Source organism: Ursus americanus, chromosome 7 (genome assembly GCF_024610735.1).
Source record: "Ursus americanus isolate L20-20 chromosome 7, mUrsAme1.1.p, whole genome shotgun sequence".
NCBI lineage: Eukaryota > Metazoa > Chordata > Mammalia > Carnivora > Ursidae > Ursus > Ursus americanus.
Genome location: NC_142133.1, coordinates 79,030,508 through 79,052,806, shown reverse-complemented (window position 1 = coordinate 79,052,806; position 22,299 = coordinate 79,030,508). Strand labels below are relative to the sequence as shown.

General features: G+C 38.2%; 1 protein-coding gene across 4 annotated transcripts in view; it reads left to right on the top strand.

Moving 5' to 3' along the window:
* Positions 1-22,299, top strand: part of TAF1B (TATA-box binding protein associated factor, RNA polymerase I subunit B) — a 70,005-nt gene that overhangs the window by 20,961 nt on the left and 26,745 nt on the right. For 3 of the 4 annotated variants that reach the window (XM_045775964.2, XM_045775963.2, XM_045775966.2), the window contains 2 exons: positions 2,298-2,454; positions 8,290-8,389. In XM_045775964.2, the coding sequence (XP_045631920.1) occupies positions 2,298-2,454; positions 8,290-8,389 (257 nt within the window). Of the gene's footprint in view, positions 1-2,297; positions 2,455-8,289; positions 8,390-8,830; positions 8,935-22,299 lie in introns of all 4 variants that reach the window. The other variant, XM_087863871.1, reaches the window with a different exon arrangement.

Below are 22,299 nucleotides of genomic sequence, written 5' to 3'. Positions count from 1 at the left end.
AACTGGACAGTAAGTGCACACATTTACTAAAAAGTTCAGTTACTGATAAATGCTATGAAGAAAGGATTTATAGGATTTGGAAAGAGGAATTTTGAGAAACAATTTGAAGAGTTTTGTCCAAGAAAGTGTGGAGTCTCTTGGGGTCATTCTTAGTCCTGCTTTTTACTTACCCTACTTCTGGCATTAAATACCAGCTATATCCTGATGACTCAGAAATTTCTATCTCTAGGTGCTCTTCTCAACTACAGATTTTTATATTCAACTGCCTACTTAACCATTTCCATTTGTACAGTTAATAGGTTCTTACACTTGACACGTGCAGTTCTAAAACCCTGATTGCTTTCATCAGTCCTGCTCTTTTGCCATCTCCCTTGTCTCAGTAAATGGTATTTTCATTCTCCTGGTTGCTCAGGCCCAAACTCTCAGGATCACACTTGTCTTCTCTTTTTTTGTCATACTTCACATTCAGCCCACCAGCAAATTCTTCTGACCCTGGCTCCAAAATATGTCCAGATTCCAGCCACTTCTCACCACCGTCACTGCCGCCACTCCATTCCAAGTGCTTGTCGTCACTGCCCTGGATGTCCATTCTTGCCCTCCTATAGCTCCATTTTTCCTACAGCATCCAGAGAGAACTTTTTAAAGATACAAATGAAATCAGGTTGTTCCTCTGTTTAAAACTGTCCAGAAACTTCTTATGATATCCAGAATAAAATCCAAAGTACAAAACGTGATCTACAAAGTCCCCTTTCTCGATATCTTTTTTATTTATTTATTTATTTATAGACAGAAAGAGGCAGAGGAAGAGAGAGAATCTTAAGCGGACTCTATACCCAGCGCAGAGCCCACATGGGGCTCGATCTCACAACTCTGAGATCATGACCTGAGCTGAAATCAAGAGTCAGGTGCTTAACCAACTCAGCCACCCATGTGCCCTCTTACTCTCTTTCTTATATCATTTCCTATCACTTTTTTTTCATCCATGATGCTCTCACCACACTGACTTTCTTGCTGTTCCTTTTTTTTTTTTAAGATTTTATTTATTTATTCTATTTATTTATTTATTTTTTTTAAGATTTTATTTATTTTTTTGACAGAGAGACAGCCAGCGAGAGAGGGAACACAAGCAAGGGCCACGAGTGGGAGAGGAAGAAGCAGGCTTCCAGCGGAGGAGCCCGATGTGGGGCTCGATCCCAGGACCCTGGGATCACGCCCTGAGCCAAAGGCAGATGCTCAACAACTGAGCCACCCAGGCGCCCCTAAGATTTTATTTAGAGAGAGAGAGTGTGAGCAGGGGCAGGAGCAGAGGGAGACAGAATCTCAAGCAAACTCCACACTGAGCTTGTAGCCCTATGCAAGCTGGAGTCCACGCCCATAAGACCATGACCTGAGCTGAAACCAAGAGTCAGACACTCAACCGAATGAGCCAACCAGGCACACCCCTCCCCCCCAACCCCGCTTCCTTGCTTTTCCTTTAAGTTCACTTCTGCTGATGAACTTGGTGTTCTTCCTGAGATTCTCAAGACTTACTCTGAATTCATTCAGGTCTCTGCTCAGATGCTATCTTCCCCAAGAAGCTTCACTGACCACCCATATAAAGTAGCACCTGTCTTTTCTCTTTCCATCACTTTATATGCCCCTACATTGCTATTTATCTGTGTAGCATTTGCCACAGTCTGTCAGTTGTAATTTTTTTCCTGTTTAGTGACTGTCTCCCGTTACTAGAATGTAGGTTCTAAGGGATGTGAGACACTGTTCCCTGTCATTTCCCCAGACCTAGAAGGGTGGCACAAAAGTGAGATAAATGGATGTTGAATGAATGAACGAGGACAAGTAATATCCTATGGTTAGGGAGCCTGGAGGATGGGAGTGGGAGGAGGTGCTGCCCTCGCTAGGGTTTTGGAGAGCCTCTCAGACCCTTAAAGGGACATGTGGGTTGGGGCCTGCATCGAAGCAGTTACATACATTTTGCTTTGCTTTGCAATGGTTTGTTCTTATATTTATTTGAAAAATTGTTTCTATTCACTATAAAAATTTCAAGCAGATCACATCCCTCTTTAGAATCTCAGCCCATCCCACTCCCATAAAGAACCAATAATTACCTTCGTGGTCAATTTCCTCTAAGCCATCATTGCTTTTTATTGCCAAATTGTTCTTTGTAAAGATTGTATCAGTTATAACTCGATTTTAAGGTATTGAAAATGCTTCTTTGGATTTTTTTGTTGTTGTTTTTCTTCTTTAGTTGTCCAAGTAGTTACTTCCACTTAAAAAAAAAAAATCTCCGTTTATCCCCTAAGAAACAGCTTCCATCTGTTCTGGATCTCTCGATGGAGTCGAATATTCGCTACGAAAGGAGAAGGGAATCGTGAAGATGACGATGCCAAGGACACTTGCTTTCTGCTATCTGTCATTACTGTGGCAGAGAGAGACAATTACTCTTTCAGATCTTTTGAGGTAAGCTTGACCTGTCGTATAATGATGTCTTTGCTGATTATCTGTGTGAACTAGGGGACAACCTTTGGATATCTTGAATTTTACAGGGAGGCTTAAATTGAAGGAGAGACAGGAAAGATGGGGTAGCCTGAGTTCTAGTTCTGAAATGAAATCTTCTGGCTGGTAACTCATCTCCCTGGTTTCCTTTTTCACATAGTGAAATAATGGTATTTACTTTACACGGGGTGTTGGAAAATTAATTATCTAATGTTCTAAAGATGAAAAATGACACTTAAGTACCTTAGTGGTTGTATTAAGAATTTTGCATTTCTAAGAGAGAAGATGTACAAATGACCTTCATATTGGCAAATGATTGTTGGTAGCTCCACAGCAGCTTACATTGGTGTTGGTAAGAGCTAGAATATAGGTTTTCTGTATTTATAGGGTAAAATGAAGACAAAACTATTAGAAAAATCTGTTAGTGGATGGTTAGTATTTACGTTTTTCAAGGTGATTTACAGTGTCTTATAGTTAATGAGTTAATTAGGGCATTGTGTGTAAGACTTTCTCATTAAATAGATGTGCCAAAATCATTAGTGTGTTCATATTTCTCTTGTTTTATATGTATTCTAAATAATAACGTTTGGGTTTAATCAGTGTGCAGAGTGATTTTAAGAGCACAGATTTGGAACCAGACTCCTAGGTTTGAATCCTAGCTGTGACACTTATATGTGACCTTGAGTAACTTATTTAATTTCTCTTTGCCTCTGTTTCATCCTTGGTGAAATGGAGCTGATAATGACATCTACTTCACAGAGTTGTAACTACTTCCAGTAATTACTACTGCATGAAAAGCACTCAGGACAGTGCCTAGCACATAATAAGAATGCTAGTTATTATTGTTTTGTTTTCTTCATCATCATCATCATCATCAGTACCAGGCCCTTTGATTAAATAAAATGCCTCCAGTAAATGATGGTAGTGCCTTTGAATTTGGCCACATCAACCAAATAACAAGGCTTTTCTCAGAGTGATTAATTCTGTGTGCAGATAGTCCATGATTCAGTGAATTTTACTGTTAAGTTAAAAACCTCATCTTGCTCTATATGCCTTCATTGGGTGATCTCATCTTCTCCCAAGGCTTTAATTACCATCTATATGATGGTGACGACGCCCAAATTTATATCTGCAGCCCAGACTTGTCTAGTGAGGGTCAGACTCATATATTCATACATACAACTGCCTGTTGGACACTACTTGGGTTTCTTTATGGTATCTCATAATCAGCATGATGAAAAGAAGTTCATCTTTCATCATCTTTCTCCTCAATCCAGCTCCTTCTCCTTCTCCTTGTAAATATCACACACTCCGTTTCTTCCTATCCAGAAACTTAAGATTCATCCTTGACTCTTTTCCTCTCTCCAGAGCTACAGTCAGTCATTATGTCCTGTCAGCTATACTTCCAAAACAACCCTTGAAACCATTTTTCTCCCCATTCCCTTCATATCTTCACCTGGATTACTTAGCAACCTCCCAAGTGGGCCCTGTGCCTACAGTCTTGTGCCTCTTCTAGCCATTTTCCTTTCCAGAGCCCAGGGGTCTTACAGAAACAACAGTGTCATTGGAGCTGGGTAGAGGGGCTGTCCAACTACCCAGGGCAATCTATAACGGAGTAACGAGACTCCTAGAAACCTAACAAGATGGAGAAAATAATATTCACCCGTAATTCTTCTTAGGGAGACTATTAGATGTGGTTGGAAGGATGGGAGTATGATCCTACACATTTGTCTCTTTCCCTGTCCCTCTCCATTTCCCCTCCTCCCTCTTTCCTCCCCTCCCTTAAAGGAGAATTCTGAAGTGCCTTCAAGGAGATTGGATCTAATTAGCTGGAGGGCTTTCATTTTGCTCTGTGGGACATACAAATTTGGGAACCGAGCCTAAGTGCTTGGAGCAACAGGAAAGGGGACTGTTACGACTGATCTTCTTTCTCTGTTTTTCTCAGAAAAGGAACTCTAAGTCACAGGTTCTCAAAGTGTGCTTCCCTGACCAGCAGCATCAGCATCACCTAGGAACTTAAGAGTGTGTAAATTCTAAACAGATTCTAACCCATTCTAACCTGAATCAGAAGCTCTGGAGGTAGGGCCTGGTAACTCTCTTTTAATAAGCCATCTAGGGGATTCTTAAGGATGCTAATGTTTGAGAACTACTGCCAAACTGGGAAAAAGTATTTAAAAAACATTGATGTGAAGGAAATACATTATTAATCTGGCCCCAATACCCCTATATTTTATACTCATCCTGCATGTCATTCCCCAGTTTAAGTCCTTTAGCAACATCCATAGTCCTTAGGATAAATTCATAATTCTTAAAGTAGCCTTTAATTGACCCTGTTTGGGTGCCTAGGTGGCTCAGTTGTTTGAGCATCCGGCTCTTAATTTCAGTTCACATCATGATCTCAGGGTTGTGGGATGAAGCCCCGTGTCAGGCTGAGTCTACTTGGGATTCTCTCTCTCCCTCTGCCCTTCCTTCTGCCCAATCAGTCTCTTTCTCTCTCAAATAAATATCTTTTTAAAGATTTTATTTATTTGAAAGAGAGAGCACAAGCAGGGGGAGAGGCAGAGGGAGAGGGAGAAGCAGACTCCCTGCTGAGCAGGGAGTCCGATGTGGGGCTTGATCCCAGGATCCTGGGATCATGACCTGAGCTGAAGGCAGATGCTTAACCAACTGAGCCACCCAGGTGCCCCTCAAATAAATCTTTAAAAGAATAAAAATAAAGAACCCTGCCTACCTAGTGATAACAACAATAATAAATAAAAATAGTCAACGTGTATTCATTCCACAAATATTTATTGAATACCGACTAGATGCAGGTATTGTTCTAGAGTCTAGACCCTTGAGTCACAGTTGTGAACTATAGAGAACAAGTTCCTGCTCTCATGAAGTTCAGGACTAAAGGAGGAACCAGACAAGCATTTAAATAAATAATGATTAAACAGTGAAGTGCTGTGCAGAAGATTGAAATCAGATGATGGCTACTTTAGACTGGTCATTAGGGAAGGCCTCACTGAGAAGCACTTTGAGTGGAAGTAGAGCCAGCAGGTGAGTGTCAGCAGTACTAGCACTCCAAGTAGAGGGAGGTTGCTAGTGTCGAGCCCTCAAGCAAGAGCAGGGTCTGTGTGATCAAGGAGCAGAGGAGGCTCTTGCGACAGGAGTAAGAATTTGAAGGAGCAGTAGGAGGGTGAGGACAGAGAAATAATAAGCAGGGGCCAGGTACAGGTCTTTGTGAGCCAGGCTAGGAGTTTGGATTTTTTTTTAATTGAGGTATAATTCATATACAGTAAAATTCAGCCTTTTAAATGTGCAATTCAGTGGTTTTCAGGATATTTACAACGTTGTACAACCATCACCTCTACTTCCAGAGCATCATCATCACTCCGGAAGGAAACCCCATATGCATTAGCAATTTGGCTTTTGAGTGTGATAGTAAGGCCCTAGAAGATTTTAGCAGGGGAGACATTCTCTGACCATTCAGGCAGCTATGAGGAAGTGGATTCTAGGGAGGCAAGGGTGAAAGCAGAGAGACCAAGTAGTCTTTTGCTATATTTCCGGCAAGAGATAGTGATTTGGAGTAGGTTGGTGGCAGTTGAAATGGAGCAGGGTGAATGGGCTCTGGGTATGTTACAGGTAGACATGACCTAACTCCAATGCAGTGCTTCTTAAATTATCTGTGATGAAGAACCATTTCCAATCAAATTTCCAATCAATCACAGATTGAAACTCTTGAGAAATATTACAAAATTATAAATAGAGACTATGTTTTCAGGGGACATGGCCAGGAGGGGCATATGGGATGCTCTTAATCTATGGCAATTCCTCTGCCAACTTCTCTGGATTGATTCAGAGACTCATCTGATAATACTTAACAAAATGAAATCAGTTATTCAGAACTTTGATTCAGTAACTATTTTTTTGGAAAAATATATATTTTTCTAAGAGGAAATTTTTTAAAAACCCACCAAACTTGAAAAGAGATTATGAGCAGCACTATTATAAATGGTGAAAATTGTTAAAACCCCAGATGGCCAAGACCTTCTCTGTGTAGATGTCTCTGCTTCCCTGGTCAGGTTTCTCATTCCTTCCTCTGCTCCTACGGCACTCTGTGCGGCACTGTGGCACTGTCTTTACCGACGCATCCATAGGCTGTCTGCCTGTCCTGCTAGAGCCATGGTGGGGGCTTTTCATGTTTTATTGACTCTGAACTAACCCTCACACAGGGCTGGCATATGTGTATTATCACATGCGGGCGATGACTACTTAGATTATGAATATATTAACACCATGGAATACTACGTAATTATAAAATGATAAACATGCAATACATCCTGTATATGAAATAATATTAAACCAAGAATGTAGTTCTAAAATAATATGAATACTGATTACTATGCACACATACTTTTATGTAAATGAAAGAAATGAATGAAAACCTGGATGAGGACGGTTTTCCCTCTAGTGCTATTCTAAAGAAGCCTGCTTTATCGTTAAACTTCATAAAACACCATTTTTACATAATATTTACTTTAATTCTCAACTTTCAGTAGCTTAAAAAATTAAATCACATTTTTAATTCGAAATTAAAGTTGAATCAATATTATTCATTCACACACAGAAAACTGAAAGCTAGGTGTCAGTTTAGCTATAACAACAAAGATTTTAATGCGATACATTTGTAAACTAACTTATTCCTGTCTTTATCTTATTTTCTTTAACCATTTTCATATTTTAAAAATCTAATAGATAGGGGTGCCTGGGTGGCTTAGTTGGTTACTTGCCTTCAACTCAGGTGGTGATCCCGGGGTCCTGGGATTGAGCCCCATGTCAGACTCTCTGCTCAGCAAGGAGCCTGCTTCTCCCTCTCCCTCTGCTCCTCCTCCCTGCTCGCGCTCTCTCTCTGTCAAATAAATAAATAAACTTAAAAAAAAAATCTAATAGACATGTATATATGGCCTAGGTTGTAATACCCCCATTCCTCACTCCGTGTTCTTCCCTACTTTATTTTTCTCCTTACCATCTTTACCTACTTAGCATACTACAGATTTCATACATTTGTTTGTCATCTCTTTTCATGAGAACATAAAACTCCTTGGGAACAAGCATATTTTCCTATTTTGTTCATTGCTATATGCCCACAGCCTGAAGTAGTGCTGGGTTTTTGTACTCGATGTCTGTTGACTTAGTGAATGAATTGTAAATAAATATGTATGTGTATGTATTTATATATATGTGCTATTTTCTCCAAACTCAATAATTTACTCAAAATATTTGATCAGCTGCTGTGTGCTGGACGTTGGAATGGAATGGTAAGCAAACGGGCACGGTCCCTTCCCTGAATTATCTCTAGGGGCAAGCATCTACTGGGCACTAGCATAGGGACTGAGGACAGGCGGGTAGACAAGGGAGGTATTCTAACAAGGAAAATGGACCCAGGAAGATCTCTTCAAGAGGGTGATTTAGAAGAGTAGATGCGCGTCATGTGAGGGGAGCTAGGGATAGAAGGATGCCATGTCTGCAAGCCCGGTGGTGAATTGACAAGTGAGAATCATACTTCATAGGAATATTTCATCTAGTTAGTCAGAAACTTAAGATATCATTAGATAATTGGCTAAATGTTTTCTCCACACATGAATGCAGAGAATAACTGATCTTTTCAGATTTATCCTCCTTAAAAACATGTGGGAGATGGCAGCATGCTCAACTGCTTCTAACCTGGTCTTTGAAACACATCTTCAGCTCTTTTGTCCCGTTTTGCTAAATCAGTACATATCTCTTATTGACACTTTCTTTTTGAAAATACAGATTTGTTGAAGAGGGCCATATTCCTTACATAAATGCTTTTCAGCATTTTCCAGAAGAGATGAAATTATATGGGCGTGACAAAGGAATCTTTGCTATAGAGGCAAGTTACTTTCTTTTTTACTCTGTAATCACTAATAAGACGCAAAAATAGTATGGTGATTTGTATTCTTTTCCTGACTTATTATTTGGTGTTGGGAGTTTTAAAAAATGGCATCTAGTTTTTGTTCAGCTCATGTGTAGAACATTAGTCATGATTTAATGAGGAGTGGGATTATTTTTTACTTTCCTCATGTGGTCTCTTCTAATCCTTTAGGTTGTCCTGAACATACAGGCATGGTGTGAGGTGTGTGCACTGTTAATAGGTATTAGGTTGAGACTAAATTTTAGAAGGTTTCTATAGAGACCTTTAGGTGATTTCAAATTTTTAAAAAATGTGTTTTGTTATTTGCATATTATATTGCTTTTGAGAAAAGAGAAGAAAGTTATTCTGTTGTTTCAAGAGGTGCAATTTTAAGTCCTTTGCTTCTTGGTCTTTTTCTAGATCTGTTTTCAGATGTCTCCAATGGAAGAGCTTCTGTCCTTTAATTACAAGTCTTTATCACTATGTGTAGTGCTCGAATATTATCTTCTCTTTGTTCTTCATCAGGTTTTCAGTATACTAAATATTAACATTAAATAATATCCTGTTTGTCCACTTAAGAAATTATTTTTATAGGTCCTCCTAACCTTCACAGCCTTATGCTGTTCATGGTTTAATTCAGGAGATGTTTGTGATCCTTACGAAACGCCTGCCTAAGTGTGGTTCACCGTCATCCTAGTTGGACATATAAGCAGACACCTCGGGAAGACAGAATGAATGCCAAGGCCATACGGTCGGTGGTCCCAGACTTGGAACTGAAGTACTTGTAGCCTTTTACTCGTTATATCATATTTGGCTCTGTTTGCCTGCCGCTCTGCCCTCCTTTTTACACTAGTTCTTCTAAACACTTAACGTAGGTGCTGTGAAAATATAATTATATAAAGTACTATTTTTTAAGCATTGAGCCAGAAGTGATGCATGATTGGAAATGCAGATAAACAAGCTCTCAACATTCCATAACCTTTTACATCGCATTGAATTTAGAGTATTGGCCACTACGAATGATTTGTAGGTAACATTCGAGTTTTAAAGCAGAAATGGCTCTACTTTGAGAACATCTCATGCAGGAGCAGTTCCTGTGGATTTAGAGAGAGGAAGCAAGTTTGGAGGCGGGTTCCCAGGGCTGCTTCCACGTTGTCACCATTTATCTCACAGCCAGGAGAGGTGATGGGACAGCGCCACGTGCCCTTGCGGCGGCACTTGTCCACGGGCAGCACAGGGAAGGCGGGTGTGGCTGCAGCTACCACTTAACCTAGAAAAAACAAAGAAGAAATAGTAATAGTGGTCGTTCTTATTCTGTACCAAGCCCTGTTTTACATATTTTATAAACTCTTTTATTATTCGTATCAACCCTATGAAGTACATATTATTATTATTATTATTATTATTATTATTATTATTATTATTATTATGCTTATTCTACAGATGAGGAAACTGAGACACAGATTAGGTAACTTGCCTGGTACCCTCACTCTGAACATAGTCCAGCATGGCCAAGGCAGCCTTAGTTTGGAGGGAGACAAAAAAAGTGGGACCATACGAAGCAGTGAGGGTAGGGTGAGGGGTGGGGCAGGGAGAGCAGCGGCAAGAAGTGGAAGTAGGTTATCGAGGCAATAAAGAAGCTCCGGACTGGGGTGCTCCTGAGTGGCTCCATCAGCTAAGCGTCCAACTCTTGATCTTAGCTCAGCTCTTGATCTCAGGGTCGTGAGTTTGAGCCCCTCATTGGGCTCCGGACTGGTTACCAAAACCAAGAGGTAGCCCTGTGGTAGACATGGCAACCAGAACGGGAAGGCAGGGGTTAGAGGATCCAGCTGGAGGATGGTCCAGGCTAGAAGTGACAGTGTGGGTACATGTGTCCTGGCATGAAGCACAGGTTAGGTAGCCCGAATAGTCTTCCTGAAAGATGGGTCTTTATGAAAATTTTCTTAGCTTGGCCAGGGTTGTGATAATTAATTTTTAATTTTATTTTTAAAATTTTAAATATGAGTACAGTTGACATACAGTGTTACATTAGTTTCAGGTGTACAACAGAGTGATTCAGCATGTTTGTGTGTTTTCGCTATGCTCACTACGAGCGTGGCTGCCATCTGTCACCATATTACAGGATCACTGACTATAGTACCTATGCTGTACGTCTTATTCCAATGACTTATTCATTCCGTAACTGGAGGGTTGCGATAATTTATTTAAAGGACTAGGGGCACAGAGGACACATCCCGTTTTCCAGTCAGCACTCCAGACTCCCAACTAATTTTTCAGAGATGTGGCGGAATAGTAAAGTCAGGGAGGTATTTACAAAGTATAAGGTGCCCCTACCACCTCAGGAGCCCTGTTTGCTTCTAGGAAAAGAAAAGCACAAGTTTTTAGTTTCAGAACTAGCCTGAATTCAAGGTTGATTAGTTTTTCATCTTTAAATAGCATCCCGTGTTCAATGAGACGCATCTGGATTTCCTGGGCATGCCTCAGACAATACTGATGCTACCCTAAAACTGTCACATGGAAGGTTTTTTTTTTAAATTATTGAAAATCTGTATAATTCACTAATTAGTAATTTCAGATTTAGCTGCTAAAAAATTGTTCATGGCTAGACACTTAGTTCAGTAATTCTTGGTGTGTATCTTTACAGTTCAGTGTTTCTAGAGGGACCAGTGGAACTCAGTTAATCGTTTTTGCTTAAATCTCTCCAGTGTGGTCTTGGCTAACAAAAAATTCTCTCTTTCCTCTCTTTCCCTCTTTCACTCTCCCCCTGCCCTTCTTTCCCTCCCCTCCCTTCCCCCCTTCCTTCTCCTCTCCCTTAGCCTCCAGTCCAGTCTTTATCTTACATTCTAACTGACTGGGCTTTAGCCTGATTTCTCAGAACCATTTACTACTCAAGTTATATTGATCATTTTTGCTTAGTTTGGGTTATTTGTACTTTGTGCTGGTCCTAAAATTACTTACTTGTATTCAACTCTCAGGAATAAAAACCAGAATCTTTTATATGGAATTATGAAATATTAAAGCTGGAAGGAAATTTAGATATCACTTAGTCTACATTTCTTAGTTTTTCAGTAAGGAAACAGGCCTAAGAAAAAAAGTGATTTGGGAATAGGTAAACCTCTACTTCATTAGGGTTTTCATGAGGATTATTTGAGATAATATCTTCAAAATGCAGGTATGTCATAGACATTGAAATGGACATTCCTTCTAGGTCCCAGGATGGAAAAGCTTTTCCTCTAAGGAAAAGATTAAGAGTTATCCTCAAGCTACTCAGAAGAAAAAAATGTATCATTTTTGGAAATTAAAATTTTCATTTTATTTTTTTATTTTTTAATAATTTTTATTTTGTTATATTAGTCACCATACAATACATCCCCAGTTTTTGATGCAGTGTTCCATGATTCATTATTTGCGTATAACACCCAGTGCACCATGCAATATGTGCCCTCCTTAATACCCCTCACTGGCCTATCCCAATCCCCCACCCCCCACCCCTCTGAAGCCCTCAGTTTGTTTCCCAGAGTCCACAGTCTTTCATGGTTCATTCCCCCTTCTGTTTAGCCCCCCTTCATTCTTCCTTTCCTTCTCCTACCGATCTTCCTATTTCTTATGTTCCATAAATGAGTGAAACCATATGATAATTGTCTTTCTCTGTTTGACTTATCTCACTTAGCATAATCTCCTCCAGTCCCATCCATGTTGCTGCAAATGTTGTGTAATCGTTCTTTCTGATGGCTGAGTAATATTCCATTGTATATATAGACCACATCTTCTTAATCCAGTCATCTGTTGAAGGGCATCTCGGCTCCTTCCACAATTTAGCTATTGTGGACAATGCTGCTATGAACATTGGGGTGTAAAGTTTTCATTTTAAAGCTCTGTTATAAACAAAACGAAAAACCTTTGAATATGCCCATTTCTGAGTTTGCTACAAGGAGGTGCCAGGACGTTCATGGATATGACTCTTGCTTTTCGTTACAGTGTTTTATAATTTTGGTTACCATAAATTCAGCTTCTTGGAAAGCATATTGCTTCCTGGGCTGAGTTTATATGCTTGGGAGTGGTAGCTAACCAGTAATTTCCTTTTGAATTAAGAAATTTGGTTTCACTTTATACTCAAATAGACACTCAAATTTCACTCTATAAAAATAATTATTTTAAAAAATATACACCTTGTCCTTTCAGATAGTAATAGATCCCATTATTCCCAAATGTTGAAATGACTGCAAGAGTGACGTATAATGCGTAGAACCAAGAGACTGCTGCAGTCATAGCCAGTGTGGCTTATGTTTCCCGGAAGCCTCGCTCAAGCCTTTAGCTGAGATTGGCTTCACCCTCCGATAGGCATTGTGGGAAGGGTGCCTGCAATTATAGCCACATTTATTTCTGGTGGTGATTCGGGGTTTCAGCCTGAAATACTATGTTCTCACTATGGTATCAAATCTAGACTGTTCTCTGCCCCTCTGAAATTTTTGTAATTTGAGACTTAAATTTTATAAATTAAGAGTCAAAATCAGTTATTTTATATTTACTTGCATGTTTTGTTTTTGCTCTGAAACTGTTCAGATACTAATTTTTACTCATCCTATCAGTTACCGAGAGAGGTGTGTTGAGATTGCCAATATCCTAGGATTACAGCTTTTTCTTTCATGTTCTATCGGTTTTTGCTTCAAGTATTTTGGAGCTCAAGTGCATAATAATTAGGATATTTTGTCTTCTTGATGAACTGGCTCTTCTCACTATGTAATGTCCTTTTCTTCCCCCCAATAATATTTGTTTTCATATCTATCTTGTTCAGTGTTAATTAAAAAAAATGTTCGCCTAATCAACCTTTTGGAAATCTTTTATTTTTAACTTATCTGCGTCTTTATATTTAAAGTGGCTTCCTGGTAGACAGTTTGTAATTGTCTTGATTTTTTTTATTTATGCAGTCTGATATTCTCTGCCTTAGAATTGTATGTCTGACAACTGACATTTAATTAAACATAAATATGATTGGGTTTAAATCTACCATCCTGCTGTTATTTCTTCCATCTAGTCTTTATTCTGTTTTTCTTCTTTTCCTACCTTCTTTTGAATTGACTTTTTTTTTAATGATTCTATTTTATCTCCATTATCGATGTATTAACTATACCTCTGGATTTTTGTGTGTGTGAGATTGCTCTGGAGTTTATAACATTCGTCTTTAACTTATCACAGTCTACCTCAAGTACTAGTAAACCAGTACATGTATAATGTAGGACCCTTTCAACAATATACTTTCATTTCCCTGCTCCCATCTTCTAGTGTCAGATATTTTATTTATTAATTTTTGTTTTACGGTTTATTTTTTATTTGAGAGAGAAAGAGAGCTTGAGGGGGAAGGGGCAGAGGGAAAGGGAGAGAGGGAGAATCCCAAGCAGACTCCCCACTCAACGTGGTGCCGATGCCGGGCTCAGTCTCACAACCCTGAGACCATGACCTGAGCCAAAATCAAGAGTTGGACACTTAATCAACTGAGCCACCCACGTGCCCCTCAAACATTTTACTTTTATTGGTTATAATTTTCACAATGCATTGGATTATTTTTGCTTTAAAAATTCACGTATCTTTTTAAGAAATTAGAATGGGTAAAATGATTTTATATTTACCTACATATTTGTTGTTTCTGACACTCTTCTTGTCTAAAAAAGTCCTTTAACATTTCTTTAAGTACAGATCTGTTGGCAGTGAATTATTTTTTGGCATTTCTTCTTCTAAAAAAGTCTTTATTTGCCCTCATTTTTTTAAAAGATTTTTTAATTTATTTGAGAGAGTGAGAGCGTGCACATGAGCAGGGGTGAGGGGCAGAGGGAGAGGGAGAAGCAGACTCCCCGCTGAGCAGGGAGCTGGACATGGGGCTCGATTCCAGGACCTCGAGATCACGACCTGACCCGAAGGCAGATGCTTAACCTACTGAGCCACCCAGGCACCCCTTGCCCTCATTTTTGAAAAGACATTTTCACTAGTACAGAATTCTGGGTTTATACTTAATTTCTTTCAGCACTTCAAAGAAGTTTCATTTTCAACAGGCCTGCCTGGTTTCTTTCTTTCTTTTTCCCCCCAGCTTTATTGAAGTATAATGGACAAAACAGTAAGATATTTGAAGTGTACGTCATGGTGATTTGCTCTGTATGTAGCTCGTGAAGGGATTCCCCCATGAGTTAACTAACACATCCATCCCTCACACAGTTGTCTTTTTGTGTGTGTATGAAGTCATTTAAATTCTACCTTCCTAGCAAATTTCAATTATATAATACAGTGTTATCAACTATAGTCACCATGTTTTACATTGGATCCTCAGACCTTACTCATAGCAGAAAGTTTGTACCCTTTTACTGATGTCTTCCTGTTCCCCCTACCCCCAGGCCCTGGCAACCACTTTTCTACTCACTGTTTCTATAAGTTCGATGGGGTGTTTTTTGTTGTTATTGGTTTTGGTTTTTTGAGATTCGCCATATAAGTGATACCATGAAGTAGTTGTCTTTTCTCTGATTATCCATCTTAGCTTAATGCTCTCAAAGTCCATCCATGTTGTCACAAATGGCAAGATTTCCTTCTTTCTTGGGGCTGAATAATGTTACATTGTGTGTGTCTTTGTGTGTGTGTATGTGTGTGTGTGTATCTCATACCTTCTCCATTTATCTGTGGGTGGACACTTAGGTTATTTCCATATCTTGGCTATTGTGAATAATGCTGCAATGAACATGAAAGTGTGGTATCTTTTTGAGATCCTGTTTTTGTTTCCTTTAGATGTATACCAAGAAATGGGATTGATGGATCATATGGTAATTATATTTTTAATTTTTTGAGGAATCTCCATACTGTTTTTCATAATGGCTGCACCAAATTACATTCCCACTAACAGTGCACAAGGGTTCCCTTTTCCTGCACAATCTCACCAACACTTGTGATCTTGTTTTTTTGATGGTAACCATTCTAACAGGTGTGAGGCGATGTTTTGATTTGTATTTCCCTGATGATTAGTGATATTGAACACCTATTCGTGTACCTGGTATTCATTGGTGTGTCTTCTTTGTATGTCTTCTTTGGAAAAATGTCTATTTAGTTCCTCTGCTACTTTTTAAATTGGATTATTTATGCTATGAGGGGTGTATGAATTCTTTATGTTTTTTGGATATATCAGATACAAGATTTGCAAATATTTTTTCCCATTCCATGGGTTGCCTTTTCATTTTGTTGATGCCTGTCTTTGCTGTGCAGAAACTTCTTAGTTATACGCAAGTAATGAATCATGGAACTTTACATCAAAAACTAGGGATGTACTGTATGGTGACTAACATAATATAATAAAAAATATTATTATAAAAACATAAAAAAGGAATCTCATGAAAAAAAAAGAAACTTCTTCATTTGATGTAATCCTGTAAAAATTTGTTTATTTTTGCTCTTGTCTTTACTTTTGGTGTCAAATCCAAAAACTCAGTGCCAAGACTGATGTCAAAGTGCATACCCCCTACGTTTTCTTCTAGGAGTTTGAGGGTTTTAGGTCATCCATTTAAGTCCTTAATCCATTTTGAGTTGATTTTTGTGTGTGTGTTAAATAGTGGTCCAATTTCCCACTTTTGCCTGTGGCTATCCAGTTTTCCCAGCACCATTTATTGAAGACACTATCCTTTCCCATGTATAGTCTTGGCTTCTTTGTTGTAAATTAATTCACCACATATGCATGGGTTTATTGCTGGGCTCTTTATTCTGTTCCTTTGATCTATGTGTCTGTTTTTATGTCGATACCATACTGTTTTGATTACTATAGCTTTGTTACATAGCTTGAAATCAAAGTGTGATGCCCTCAGCTTTGTTCTTTTTTCTCAAGATTGTTTTGCCTATTTGGGGTCTTGTGTGAGTCCACACAAATGTTAGGGATTTTTTTTCTATTTCTGTGAAGAAATGCTATTGAAATTTTGATAGGAATTGCATTGAATCTGTAGATTGCTTTGGATAATATGGACATTTTAACACTGGTAATCCTTCTGATCCACATGCACAGAATATCTTTCCATTTACCCGTGTCTTCAATTTCTTTCATCAGTGTCTTATAGTTTTCAGTTACAGATCTTTTACCTCCTTGGTTAAATTTATTCCTAGGTATTTTATTCTTTCTTTTTTTTAAGATTTTATTAATTTATTTGAGAGAGAGAGCACAAGCAGGAAAGAGAGGGAGAAAGAGGTTCCCCACGGAGCAGGACCCTAGGATCACAATCTGAGCTGAAGACAGACACTTAACTAACTGAGCCACCCAGGTGGCCCTTATTCTTTTTGATGCCATTGTAAATGGGATTGTTTTCTTAATTTCTCTTTCTGATACCGTTTTCTGTTAGTGTATAGAAACCCAACTGATTTTCATGTATTGATTTTATATTCTGCAATTTACTGAATTTCTTTACTAGTTCTAATAGTTTTTTGGTGGAGTCTTTAGGGTTTTTAGATAATATGTCATCTGCAAAGAGACAGTTTTACTTGCTTTCTGATTTGATGCGTTTTATTTCTTTTTCCTGCCTAATTGTTCTAGCTAGGACTTCTAATACTATGTGGAATAAAAGTGGTGAGAGTAGGCATCCTTGTCTTGTTCCTGATCTTAGAAGAAAAGTTTTTAGCTTTTCATCATTGAGTATGCTGTTAGCTGTGGGCTTGTCCGATATAGGCCTGCCTGATTTCTGATTCTTATCTTTTCTATTCTGTCAGTCTTATCTTTTCTATTCTCTGTGTAACGTGTCTTTTTTTCCTCCAGCTGCTTTTAAAGTTTTCTTTTTATCACTGTTTTTCATCAGTTGGATTGCGATGTGCCTTGGCATGGTTTTCTTTATGTTTCTTCTGCTTAGGGTTCATTGACCTCAGATCTGTGGGCGTATAGTTTTCATCAAATTTGGAAATTTTTCATTCATTATTTCTTCAAATATTTTTTTCTGTCCTCCCCTTGATTTGTTTTCTGGGATACCAGTTACAAATGAGACCATTTGATAGTGCCCACAGCTCACTAAGGCTTCAGGGTTTTTTATTTGTTTGTTTTTTAGATCTTCCTCAGTGTGTTTTGTTTGGGACAGTTTCTATAGTCATGTCTTCAGTTTCACTGATTTTTACTTTTTGAGTGTCTAATCTGCTGTTAAGTGTGTTTCTTATTTTAGATCCTGTGCTTTTCATTTTTAGAGGTTTCATTTTAATCTTATTTTTTTCCATTTCCCTCATTATATTTGTTTTCTTTTACATCCTTGAGCATATTGACCATATTTATAACAGATGTTTTAAGGTTCTTGTCTACTATATTCTATTGTCTCTGTTGTTGCTGGGTATGTTTCTGTTGATTGGTTTATCTCTTGATTATGTGTCGGATTTTTCCTGCTTTTCATGCTTAGACATTGTGAATTTTATGTTGTTGAATACTGGGTTTTAGTTCTGGTGTATAATTAGGTAATATGGAGATTAGGTAATATTTGATCCTGTAGAAGCTTGTTTTTAAGTTTTTCATTGCTTGTCCAGGGCCTTTATTCTGGGACTAACTTATCCTTGCTACTATGGCATGTTCCCTCAGACGACTCCATCTAGTGCCCCAGTGTTATGCAGCCTTTGCACTGCAGCTGGTGCCTTGTATGAGCTCTGGGAATTGTTTGGATTCATTGGGAAAGAATCCAGTGATTTTTTTTTTTCCCTTGGCCTTAGGTTTTTCCTCACACAGCATGAATCAGTACTCAGCCAAAGACTTGAGAGGACCCTTTGCAGTTCTCCAGAGTTCTCTCTATGTATGATTTCATCCTAGCTGTTACTCTGCCTGCAAAGTGTAGCCACCTCAGCTTTCACGAGCTGCAGCCTCTGTCTCCTCAACTCGACAAGTCCACAGGGCTCTGTTTCACTCCTTGGCTCCCTGCACTGCAGCTTGGAAACTGCCTCCAGGCACTAAACTGGGCCATTTATTTCTTTTCTTTCAGGCATTGTATTCCTATGCTTCCTGTTGTCCATTGCTTGAAACTGTTATTTCATGGATTTTTCCAGTCTGTGTTTTTGGTGGGAAATCAGTTTCCATTGTATTTAATCCTTGATGGGCACAAATGGAAGCATGCCAGATACTAATTTTTAGACATTTAGAAGTAGATTCAATATTCAGATTTTTTTTTTTTTAGGAAAGTGTTACCTAAAAAAATTCTTTCTTGAATGCCTAAAGTATCTCACTGCTCATTCATTCTTGGATTTTTTTTAAAAATTATAATCACTACGTGAAATAAGTCAAGCAGAGAAAGGCAATTATCATAAGGTTTCTCTCATCTCTGGAACATAAGAACTAGGAAGATCTGTAGGAGAAGAAAGGGATAAAGAAAGGGGGGTAATCAGAAGGGGGAATGAAGCATGAGAGACTATGGACTCTGAGAAACAAACTGAGGGCTTCAGAGGGGAGGAGGGTGGGGGAATGGGATAGGCTGGTGATGGGTGGTGGGGAGGGCACGTATTGCATGGTGCACTGGGTGTTATACGCAACTAATGAATCATCGAACTTCACATCAAAAACCAGGGATGTACTGTACTGTATGGTGACTAACATAATATAATAAAAAAATATTTTTTAAAAAAAGGAAGAATGAAATGCAAAAAAAAAAAATTATAATCGCTGTTAATGAATGTTATCACTAGTCTGATCTTTGCTTAAAAATTTTCCCCCAGCTGGACCATATTATTGTAAGGTCTTGGTTATGGGCTTTTGTTTACACAAAATACTTCCCCTAGTGATGATATCTTTTGTTGACTATTTTAAGTTAATCTTGAGTGAGGGGACAAGGGTAAGATAGGGGAGTGATTTCTTTTTTTTTTTTTTTTAAGATTTTATTTATTTATTTGACAGAGATAGAGACAGCCAGCGAGAGAGGGAACACAAGCAGGGGGAGTGGGAGAGGAAGAAGCAGGCTCACAGCGGAGGAGCCTGATGTGGGGCTTGATCCCATAACGCCGGGATCACGCCCTGAGCCAAAGGCAGACACCTAACCGCTGTGCCACCCAGGCGCCCCTGGGGAGTGATTTCTTCTACAGATTTTGGTAGAAAGTATAAACATAAAAATAATATGAGATTATGTCTTGGTAATAATAACCATTGCACTTTGCCTTTTCTGCTTATATCTTGGAGAGTATCTTTTTGAAATAAACTTTTCATTTTGGAATAATTTTAGATTTACAGAAAAGTTACAAAAATAAAAATAGTACAAAGGACACCCATATATCGTTAACCCAGATCAACTGCTGTTAACATTTTATCCCATTTGTTTTATCATTTGTGCTGTTCTTACTGTCTATTGGTCTATCTGTCTGTGCAATTCTATTTCGGAATCATTGAGAGTAAGTTACAACTATCATGGCCCATTACCCCTAAATATTTTGGTGTATATATTCTAAGAATAGAGATATTCTCTTATAGAACTACAATTTAGTTAACTCTTCATTTTTCTAAGAGCTACACTATATGATATGCCACAGTTTACTTAACTAGTTCTTTATTGATGAGTTTTGTACTTGGCGATAAAAGGCTAAAGAAGGCAGCTAGCTAATGAAAAAAAAAAGGAAACAAAACTAGAAACATCTAAATGTCTGTCAACAGGAAAATGGATAAAATGGGACAGACGCTGGTGTATTAAACAGCTACAGCCACAGGCAACATGAATGAATCTAAAAGACATTCTATTGAGTGTAGAAGGCAAGATTCATGAAACTACATATAGTATGATGCCATTTGTATTCAGTCCTAAAAAGAGGTAAACTATTTATTTAGGTGTGCTTAAGTGTATGATAGTATTTTTTAAAAAGTAAGTTTGTGATGAGCAAAATTCAGGATACTAGTTGTATCTCTAGAGGGAGGAGAGGCAGAGGGAAGGGTAGGGAAGGAGTGTAGTGGTAGATGCAGCGGTGTCAGCAGTGCTCTAGGTCTTAAGTCAAGTAGGAGATTCATGGGTGTTCATTTTATTATCATGCTTCAAGATTACAGGTATGTTACATGTATTCTTTTGTATTTTCAAGATTTTAAAGGCAACTAGAGGATGTGGTCCAAATAGAATTTCTAAAACGGAAATAAAAGGCAATGTGTGGTGCATGGGTTTGTTTGTCTATGTCCTGAATCCCCAACTACTCTTTGAACCATATTTAATGTTTCTATTTTTTATCCATAAGACCTAACATAATTCTGTATACATGGTAAGGATTCAGTCTGTGTTTATCAATTAGATGATTTGAAATAGCTAAAAAACAGTAAGTTTAAATAATTCAGTTTCAGGAGAATTCAAATTGATCTGTTGGGGTTTTTTTTCCACCTAAGTAGGAAACTTTCAGATGTATTTATTACATAAAATATGAGGAGGCCATTAAATAGTGGCATTTGATGGAAAAAATAAAAAAGCATCCTAATATTTTAGCAATCAGTGTATAAAGGGACATAACTTCGATGTATAAGCAAGGACATTGAAAATGCGAGTTATGGTGTGTCAGTATCACTCGTGAAAACCCGTGTGTGAGATAAATAATCTCATCAGTTAATTTGTACTGTTCACGAATATACTAAAACCAATAATAAATTACTCTGGTTAGAAAATACATGTGTGAGGCTACACTGAGGATACTTCTTTTGGGAAAATCTTTGTACTTCATATTTGCTTTGTGAAACTGGTGATTTCATGTGGATTATCTGTGCTTTAGTTTGATCCTTGGCCAGTACCCCCAGGACCCAGCATGCTCAGCCCGGGTCTCCCCCACCTTTGCTTCTCAGGAGAAGAGAGATGGGACCTAGGTTTTACACTAGCCGAAAGAAAACTGGGTAATGACAAAGGTCAATCTGCAGCAAAAATAACCACATAACCCTTCCAAAATCAAATAGAAATTACTTGGGAATCATCTGCTTTCTGGATATCATTTAATCTTTGTTAGTACAAATATGTGAAGTTTGAACATAGGTGTGCAACAATCAGGAGAATATTTGGAGAACAGACAAATCTTAAGAAGGAGGACTCCAGTAGGTTTTTCCCAGCGCTCATCCTGGGCCCAAAACAAACTGTGATTCCCTGTTTAGTTGGCAAGCCCTCATTGGTTATCAGTTCATAAATTTGTGTTTGTTCATGAGGTTTGTCTTTGTGCAATTTGACAATGTATTTCTAAAATAGTCTCATCCCCAGGACCAAGACTATATTTCACATAATGTGTTCACCACAAACTTTCAGACTAGACTCTGAACATAAAAAAGTATTTTATGTTACTACATGGTAGATTTGCAACCATTAAGATAATTCCAGCAAACTAAAAACGCAAAGTGGACTGTTTTGTGAATCATGATACATGTGGAAATCATTTTATCTTTCCTCCATAAACAATATTTGACATGCTTTGTCATTGCTCCTGACATTACTTTTATTTCTTATTAATTTTCCATTGTAATAGAAAGTCTTGTTTTAAATTTGGACTAACAGGTGCATGTAGCATTAGCTTTTTCTCAGCTGAATCTGTGCTTCAAAACAATCATAAGAATAAGTAAGGGTGAGGCACTGTACTCTTTTTTTTTTTTTAATAGCTAAGCAGGAAGTTCACCTCTGACAGGGTATTGTAATCAGGTTTATCACCAGAGCCTGCTGTTGTGTAACAGAAACTCTAGCTTGTCCTTACCTGTCTCAAGGCATTGCTTCATGAAGGAAAATAAACTCGCTGGAATATTTGTGAAATTCAATAAAATGCTTTCCCAAGCACTTCGTTTTTAATGCATGCTACAAGAATTTATTATAGCTTTGTGGTCTTTTAAAAAACATATTAACCTGGTGATTTCTTATTATTGTAATTAAATGAATTTGTATCACTCCAGAAGCCCTATGTATATTTGCTATACCTTTTAGACACATCTT